The 9742-nt window shown below is 32.0% G+C and overlaps 1 protein-coding gene across 1 annotated transcript; it reads left to right on the top strand.

The window, feature by feature from the left end:
• Positions 1–457: 457 nt before the first annotated feature.
• Positions 458–7411, top strand: LOC123220578 (protein BONZAI 3-like). The gene is made up of 16 exons (XM_044642841.1): positions 458–825; positions 2156–2203; positions 2387–2535; positions 2658–2706; positions 3553–3609; positions 3963–4142; positions 4232–4366; positions 4459–4520; positions 4609–4705; positions 4770–4884; positions 5044–5120; positions 5577–5714; positions 6326–6490; positions 6575–6688; positions 6770–6866; positions 7064–7411. Exons 1-16 carry the CDS (start codon positions 667–669, stop codon positions 7165–7167), a joined length of 1746 nt encoding a protein of 581 aa, XP_044498776.1. The 5' UTR covers positions 458–666; the 3' UTR covers positions 7168–7411.
• The last annotated feature ends 2331 nt before the right edge of the window (positions 7412–9742 follow it).

Here is a 9742-nt window from a genome sequence, read left to right as displayed (position 1 = left end):
TTCTTTTTATTATTGAAATCTGTCATTGATGGTGATCATGCATGCCTCATTTTCCTCTTCTTAGATAATAGTGTTTTTTTCATCTCTATTGATGATAACCTCCCTTCAACCATGATCAATTTAACTATTTTCTTGTCGGCGATTGAAAAATTTTAAAGTATAAAGATATAAATAATAATTTTTTAAGTTGGCTAGAATTTTAATTTTTTAATTTTTTAATTAAAAAATATATAAATTGATAAACATAAATTTGGCCTTATCCAATGGTTAATCCACAACATATGAAAATCTCCTTAATCGTTACGCGGTTACAGCTATTAATCGTTATTAAATCATTAATCCATAATTTATGTTTCAATAAATGACTCGGATCAGAGAAAATTTATGTAATATTGTGCGCTGGTATCATGCATTACATTAATTTGTTTATATTTATTTAGCAAGAATTTGAATTTACTCAACGATGTTTCTTCTCAGTTTCCCGAGATTAGACCTAATTAATAATAAACCACTTTATGTTCCAACCATATAAGGAGGGTTAAGACTCATAAATCCAACGCCAGTTTTGATTTTCTGGGTTAACTGAGGTTTCTTCTCCTTCTTCTTCGGAGTAACAGTAACAGAAGAACGATTTGGAAGGGTTAATTCATTTTTTTTAACAGAGAGATGGGAAATTGTTTGTCGGGTGACGTTGACGGAGGAAAGCAGGCTGTGGGTGGGGCCCAACTCCGGCCACTCATAGCCCAAAACACTTTTGGAACGAACGAAGCTATTGACTTCTTCTTCAGAGCTCGCGGTCTCACTGCTTTGTTCACACAAATCGAGGTATATTTATGCAGGGACGAATCTTGGAATGTTTTTCTATTATTTAATTTAATTTATGTTTTTGGTGGTCTTAGTTTTATTTTATACCGAAGAATTTTAAGTGAATGGGTATATTCGTTTTAAGAATTCTGCTACAGTAATTGTCCTTACCAAACCTTACTTTGTAATGTTTAAGCACTAATTTGGAACTCTAATTCAATGGTAGAATAATTTGGCAAAGGAATTTTGATCAACCGTTTGACAGAATTGTTTAAATTTTTTGTAAAATTTATTTTACTTAGTGAGTTGAATTTGTTTTGATCTACGGTATCTTGATGAGGATGTTTTTTTTGTTCTATTATTTGGGTGTGTGACAGCAATCAATGAGAAAAAGGAGGAACCTGTGCTTTCACGGAAAGTTTGTTCTGTTCAGATGTTTGATATGATTAAGCGTGGTTTGATGATTTATGATGAGCAAGTGCTGTGGTTTTAGGCTAGAATTTTAGTAGAGCAGTGATGGATTAGCATCCCATTTCCAGTAGTGATTTGCTGGTGCAGAAGCAACTTTACTGCTTGGTGCTGAGAAATGCAATATGGTCAAGTGAAAACCAAGCTGGCCTTATGAATACATAGGAGTCTGGTTCTCATGTCACTGAAATTAATTTCTTGAGGAATTTTTATTTGATGTTACTATTGCACTAAGTCCTTTCATCTGTTCTGGAGGTTAACTATTTGTCACATGTTTAGAAGTTGGTGGATGCTCCCTAAGATGAAGCATAATTTTTGTGGATGCTATTCAAACACGTGAGGATAAGAAAACGCCATCAACTCTAAAATTAAATTTGATGACATCGAAATGGGTGTGAATATTCCCAGAGCACAAGAAGTATGAAGTTTAGAGGGTATAATTTATAGGACAAATCTTGTGTGCCTGGACCAGCAGACACTCTTTATTTTTCTTATTGATGTGGACTTTGTATGAGGGCCTACCTGGATTCATCTGGCTGAACTTTTTTCACCTGCCTAAAAGAGACATTCATATGCTACCAAAATAAGTGGACCCTTTTAATCAAAATTTTGCCCCCTGTTATGAAGTCCTGAAAATATATTATAAATGATTCCATTCAAAAGATAACTTATGTATGACATATTTATGACAGATTATTTTCTGTCAGTTAACCCACCTCATATAACTAACAAGGGGGGATTGAAATATTTTTGAATTGGAGATGGCTCATGTATATCTATTTGAATGGATTATTCATTTTCTTTCCTTCCTTTGCATGCTTAGTACATGCACCTATTTATTTTCATTTTTTAATTTATTCATATAACTTGATTATTTTTGCAGTTATCTCTATCTGCTTCAAAGTTACTTGATCGTGATGTAACATCAAAGGTGTGTTCTTACTATCATTTTCTTTATTCCTGATAAAGGCATGCCCCGCTTGTTGGGGTCTTTATATTTAATTCTTGTTTGCGAGGACGGTTTGTCAATTTGTAATTACTCTGGCTTTGTTTTTTCTATTTCATTAAGGGGCTCTTAAGGTTATGACATACTCATCGACCTTTTTCGTTGTAGAGCGATCCCATGGCAGTTGTTTATCTGAAGAAAAGAGATGGGACACTGGAGGAGATTGGACGTACAGAAGTCATTATGAACAACCTGAATCCTTCTTGGATTGAAAAAATTTCAATTGCTTACCAATTTGAGATTGTCCAGATATTGGTGTACGATTCTCATAAAATCTTTAGTTAATTCTTTTTTGTTGGAAGAGCTTTTGCATCTCATAAGTTATGTCTTGCTTTGACATTTACCCGTGTTTCTGTCTTTTTTTTTTTTTTTTTTTCAGCTTTCATGTGTATGATGTTGATACCAAGTTCTATAATGTACCGGTTAAGGTATGTCAAAATTTCTACTATAACACTGTATTTACTTTACATGATCCTGGTTTGAGATATTTTCATTTACTAGTTCTATTTTGAAATATAACTACAGTGGAATGGTCTCTTACTTTTAGTAGTTAAATAAAGAATGGTCGAAATGATTAAGTGGAAATAATAATTAAACCTTTGGAGCTATCATGTATTCTTCTTTATACAAAAGTGAACACGCAATCCACAAAAGGACAAGTTTGAAAAAACAATAAAAAGCTATACAATTTGAAACAGTCCAAAATTGGCAGTCATAAAAAATGACTAAAGAACGTGCCAAATGCCCCCAAAAATAAAGTCAAAACGTAGCCCAAAATTCCCTCTAAATTTAAATGAGTGAAGGATAAAGGAGAATGTCAGAAAAAGAAAAAGCCATCTTGTATGATGCATGCATATAATTTTGATTGAATGAGAAGAAGATTTTTTCGTTGTAGTCATCAGGAAATTTTTGCTCAAAAAAGTTCGGCAAACCATAGATTTGATGGTCTTTCATATCATTTTTGATGGTAAAGAGCCCTTCCCCGAATTTTTGTTCATATATGAAGTGTATGCAAATTAAAGATAACATGAACAATCTAAATGGATGGATTTTTAGAAACTAAGCAGGAAACACATTGGATTAGGTATGAGAGATGAATCTTCACAGTGAAGAAACATCAATTAAAATGATAAAGTTAAAAGAAGATATGAAGCATTAGAATTCTAAAGTGTTCTATGATCCTTTGCTACATGGTCTCAAATAACTTTAAAAGAAATTTTATGTCATAATGAAGCAATTGAAGTTTAAACTTCTTGAGTTGTCTTGACTTTCAGACGCTAAAGTTGAAAGATCAGGATTTTCTGGGAGAAGCCAGTTGTGCCTTGTCTGAAGTAAGTTCCTTAATCAATTTTTTTGTTTTCTTTTTTATTCATATTATATATGTACTTAATTTATTTAATGGGTAAAACAAGTGCATATTCCATTTCAATGCATGGAGTTAACTTCTTTTTAGTTTTAATCAAGGGAAATTTTTTGAAGCTATTTTTTGCTTGAAGTATCATTATGTTTAAAATTTTTCAAATAATCTACTCTTGTGATCATTGGTGGTGCTAAAAGAGGAGCTGGTTTTGTTTTGATTAATGCTAATACTTTGGACATTAGTGGTTTCACATTGTCACAAGGCATTGCTCATCATGCTTTACTATTAACATGTGTCTTTGAATTTACCTTTTTTCTGTGGCAGATAATTACCAAACAAAATCGGACTTTAACCATAAAACTTGGTAGCAAAAATGGACGAGGAGTTCCAAGAAACTTGGGGACACTCTCTGTCCATGCTGAGGAAACAGTTGCTTGTAAGACTGCTGTGCAAATAGCGTTCCGCTGCTCCCATTTAGAAAATGTGGACCTGTTTTCCAAAAGTGTATGTACCCAAAAAGCAGCTACTATTGTCACGAATTGATTTTTGCTTTAATTTCTTGATTCTTATTGTTATTATTTTTTTACTTTTAGGATCCATTCTTAAGAATATCTAGAATTATTGAGAATGGAGTTCCTGTTCCAATCTGCAAGACGGAGGTGATAAACGACAACTTGAATCCCATTTGGAGGCCAATAACTCTGAACATGCAGCAATTTGGAAGCAAGGCAAGCTTGTTACATTCTTCATTTATATTAGATATCGGAGGGGGTATGGTGCAAGAAGAAGTCTTAGCTTATTACATTTTTCTTTGTTGCAGGATAACCCATTAATTATTGAATGTTTTGATTTCAATAACAGTGGAAATCATGTACTTTTAGGGTAATTGTCAAATTTCTTGGTGTCATTAACCTTTTCGTTGTTTTGATTTACCTTCTGGATAACGTTAGACTTTAATTTTTATCATCAGTAAAATTCAGAAATCAATTGGAGACCTGGAGAAACTTCATCAGGAAAGAACTGGTGCAAATTTTATAAAACCATCTGCTCGCCATGGTTATGAAAAGGTGATTCATAGTAATGCTAATAATATATTTCACTTCCTTAGTTGACCCCACTTTTGCCTTGTAGGTTATGAAAGGGCAGTTGTTTGTTGATAAGTTTATTGAGAAAGAGCAATATAGTTTTCTAGATTATATTTCTAGTGGCTTCGAGCTGAATTTTATGGTTGCAGTTGACTTTACAGGTAAATAAGCATTGCCATTCTTATTAGTAAAAATACTCTATATTCCTTGACTGTATATTCACTGTAATAGTTTCTCCGGTTCTGTACTTGCTCTTTCCCCCTTAATTTGGTCTGGTTTGTCTTATTTCATGTTCATTCTTTAAATACACAATTATCCAGCTTCAAATGGAAATCCGCGAAATTCAAACTCTTTGCACTACATTGATCCTTCTGGCCAATTAAATTCCTACCAGCAGGTAAGGTTCAGCTATGCTTTCAAGAAGAATCTCTGAATCATTATTTTAATTCAGTTTTGTAAGACATTACTTCAAGGATACATATCAGTAATATCACTGGACAATGTTTGCATGTTACCAGAGAGTCTGTACAATGGTTTTTCTGTAAAATAGTTTGCTCTTAAAAATGGCAGTGACCTCAAATTCTTTTCTGACTGTCTAAATTGAATGCTATTTTGTATATTTCCTTTTACTCTTATCTCTACTCTTCCCAACCCCACAGCTCTTGTGAGCGGAATCTTATCTTAAATCTCAAAATCACAAGAAACTTTATCAACTAAACTACCAAGTATTCAAATTTTAGTAACAACTGAACACATTTAATTTCAAAATTGTTTTGACTTTGTATAAAAATTGAAAGAGCAGGCCTTTGAATGGTAAAGCAACATCTGAATTTATGAAAAATTATTTTCACAGGCTATAATGGAAGTTGGGGAGGTCATTCAATTTTACGATTCAGACAAACGCTTTCCAGCTTGGGGATTTGGAGGGAGAACATGTGATGGAACCATTTCACATTGTTTTAACCTGAATGGAAGTTCAAATGGCACTGAGGTAAGGCGACTAGAGTTTGTGTTCTTTGATGTGGTACTCTATCTTTCAAGTTGTTCAATTGGTTGGCATATCTTTTCAAGCTTTTTCCTAGAAAACAAAAAATTTTGTATTTAAACTTCTTCCTTTCTCTAAAAATTTAACAAGTTCAAGCCCTTTGAAATTACAGCTCTATCTACTTCACATCTTAGTAGTATCCAATTAACTTGCTTGAATCATTTTGTTGCATTCCATAGTGAAACAGATTTCTTTTGAAAATTTTCTGATCTCACATTTAACCACTGCTCATGCTTTCTTTTCATTCATTCCCTCTTATCTATCAAGAAGTGAGAAAAGCTTGTGGAAGCACTCCCAACCCTGATGGGCAATGTAGATTTTTTGCATCCCAACTTTATCAGTTCTGTTGTTAGGACATTGAGCACAGTTCATGGACTTAAGAATAACAAAAAATGATCTGTGGGCACGTAATTTTATTATTTCAAGGATTCCCTTACCGATGCACCCTCTCTGTATGGGTTTAATCCCAGAAACTGCATTAATCGATCTGCCAAAAATTATTTACATCTGAACTTGATTTTCCATTTCATTAAACAGTTGATTTTCTTACATAACAGGTTGAAGGAGTTGACGGTATAATGGCTGCTTATGCAAATGCTCTCCACAATATTTCTCTGGCAGGACCTACTCTGTTTGGCCAGGTGATAAACATGGCTGCAAAAATTACTGGTCAGTCCCTCTCACATGGCAGTAGCAAGTATTTTGTCTTGCTCATTATAACGGTATATATAACTTTAACTTCATCCATTTTTCTTTCTCTTTGTTCATTCCGTCTGTGCGATTAATAAACATGTAACCTTTTTTAGGATGGGGTTCTGACAGATATTCAAGAAACCAAAGATGCTTTGGTGAGAGTATCTGATCTTCCCCTTTCACTTCTTATTGTGGGAGTGGGAGGTGCTGATTTTACACAAATGGAGGTACACCGCTGTTCATCTAACTCAACCCTCTGGAAAATCTAGTTTAAGTATTATGTGGTTTAAGCCATTACTTGTTTACAGATTCTGGATGCTGATAATGGCAATCGATTTGAAAGTTCTACAGGTCGAGTAGCTACCAGAGACATTGTACAATTTGTTCCAATGCGAGAAGTTCAAAGTGAGTGCATATTCCATCTCTCTCATCTTAAATTTAATCAGTTATATACTTTTTGTAAGTTTTTCAAGTGTGAAGTTGTTGCAGGTGTTGTTTGGTTACTGCATTAGATTGTGTCCAAATAAAAGACTCTCAATTCTGAATTCAACAAAATTTTCTTCACATTCTATAATATATCAACTTGATTGTGTTTTCATCAGGAGGACAGATTTCTGTTGTTCAAGCACTTTTGGAAGAGCTGCCTGGTCAGTTTTTGAGTTACATGCGATCTAGAGATATCAAACCACTCAATTTACCTGCTTGATAAAATTCAAATATCAAGCGATATTAGGTAAATTTATAATGAATATTAATTTAGATTCTTATAAAGATATGTCATTATGTAATTAGTAAGAATATCAATGCATTTATTGAATTGGGTCTAACTTGTTCAAGCCTGGGCTCATAACAAAATTTTGGGTCAAGGTTTCAGGTCTGTTTATTCCGACCTCAAATTTTTTGTTCAAGCTTGAACCATTAAATTTTTTCAGGTTTTAGCCTGTTTTATATTTTGAAAACCTGCAAAAACATCTCTACAATCTCTTACAGGTTTTAAAACCTGACAAACACAATCCTACCCATAATGAATTTCCACGTTCTATCAAGGCTTGGGCCAAATTAACATCTATTCAAGTTTGAACTCAATAATTTAATTAATATATTTTTTTTAAAGATTGCCTAAGGCTCAAATACTATTTGGTTTGAAACTAAATTTTTGGGTTAAACAATTGGAGCTCAAACTTGGTCAACCCAATTGATAGTTTTAATAACTGAGTAATATTTTATTTTTAATTTAAAATTAATTAATTATATATTGATATATCACCATTACTATTAAAATTAATATTTATTATAAATACAACTAATTGTAATGATAGATATTAAGGTGAAATTTCTTGGATGATATGTATTAGCTGTAGGTACGATGAGAAGATGAAATTTAATTTTTATTGGTGATGATTTGATTGTTTGCATAAGTTATTGTCTAATAACATTGCGTTACTTAAAAAAATTTCAGGAGTTCACCAAAAGAGTATAGTTTGAAGTAATGTTTTCAAAACTAGATTGAATCATTTGATTCAATCAGTCAAATCATAAACTAGTCTAGAATCTGGTTTATTTTCACAACATAATTCAGTTTATATATAAATATTAATTTATATGAAATTCAATCAAACTTAATAAATCCATTAAACCAAAAAAGTTATTTAAAATCAATAATTTATAATTGATTTTTTTATCTATATAATAAAGTATTAATTGTTTAATTAATATATTTTAAATTATGTTTTATATGTTTTATATTAAAAATGTTTTATATTATTTAAAAAATACATAATAATTTGATAATAAATTAAATTAGTTAATTGTCTTATTGATCTGATTGAACGTGAATTAATAAGATGATTGATCCAATGATTGGCTTAGTTTTAAAAACACTAGTTTAAAGTCCAAGGATCTATAGAAAATAATCGAGGACCTTAATCCTATATCAGTGGAATTAATTAACTTATTTATTTTTTCTGGGTTGCAACGTCAGTTTTGTTTATTCTTTACGCTATCCAAAAATTCCACCCCATTTATTTTATTTGATAAACTTTTTTTTTTTTTAAATAAAAAACTTCAACCCTCCAAAATCCCCTAATTTAGCTTAAATATCGTCACATTTCCTATTACGAAATCCAGTTTCTTTTATCGAGTTTGTAATATCCTTTTAATGTTTCATATACACATCAAAGTGGCTTGGATTTAAATAATTTACTACAATAAATAAAAAAAAGGTTTGATAAAATAAACTAAATAAAAAGAAAAAAATTACGTAAACTCGAGGATCCATGTCTACTTATGCAAACATGGGGTGTAGAGGATAAGTAAATTCTTACACGAATTGGCCGGATGCAGGAGGCAGTTTGTGAAACATTTCCTGCACTACAAAAAAACATTCCCCTCCTACAAAAAAACGTAGGAGGTTTTTGGAAACTTAAATAGAAAAAAAAAAAAAGTCTCACATCTAATAAACTTGAGTAAAATGAGTAGTATATAAGTATGTAAATTAAACTTTAATACAAACTAATTGGTTTTGTGTTAATATGAGTTTCAATTTTTACATTTGTAAACACAATATATATTTTTGATAAAGTATTAGGACACGAGCTAAACGACGGGTTTAACAGCCTAAGTGTTTCTGGATATAATTGACAACACACCTAGTCAAAAACTAGTTGAATTAAAAGACAAGTCTAATAGCCTAAGTAGTAGAATGAGTGGTATATAAGTGTGTGAATTAGAGATTTTAATCTTTACATTTGTAAGTCCGATATATATTTCCGACAAAGATAAACAAGGCTACGAAAACCAAATCCTAAATGTACTAACGAGAGTAGTTCAGTGAGGGGGAGAGTTGAATAATATAACATCGCCTTGCCAGTTTGCACAAACAATTCATGAACCTATTTTTTCAAAGTAAAATTACAATAATCTCCCTCTTCATGAAGAATGTTCATACTTACCCTAAGTTTGTGTTGATGAACGAGGGGCTAACATTCTGCGTGAAAAGGGGGTTCACATAAGTCCCTCTTCTTAATCTCTTGTCATCTCAAGTTCCTTTCTACCATTTCTTGAATAACAAGGAATGCAATGCATGTATGATAATGAATCATAATGGTTAAAGCATTCAGATAACATTTTTCTTCACTCATCTGTATACTGACTGGATTAAGCTGAATAGAGATTTGACACCCTAGTCATGTGACTAATTCTCTCAAGATATCGCAGTTTATAATATATATAAACTTGTCTCAACATCTCTTTGCATACACCCATCTACAGACATTCTTATA

This window comes from Mangifera indica, chromosome 7 (genome assembly GCF_011075055.1).
Source record: "Mangifera indica cultivar Alphonso chromosome 7, CATAS_Mindica_2.1, whole genome shotgun sequence".
Lineage (NCBI taxonomy): Eukaryota > Viridiplantae > Streptophyta > Magnoliopsida > Sapindales > Anacardiaceae > Mangifera > Mangifera indica.
This window is presented reverse-complemented; position numbering and strand designations above follow the sequence as displayed.

Coding starts and splice junctions, on each gene's coding strand:
- LOC123220578 (XM_044642841.1), top strand. CDS start 667: ATGGGAAATTGTTTGTCGGGTGACGTTGACGGAGGAAAGCAGGCTGTG. Junction 4,367..4,458: donor TGCAGCAATTTGGAAGCAAG/GCAAGCTTGTTA, acceptor TCTTTGTTGCAG/GATAACCCATTAATTATTGA. Junction 5,715..6,325: donor GAAGTTCAAATGGCACTGAG/GTAAGGCGACTA, acceptor CTTACATAACAG/GTTGAAGGAGTTGACGGTAT.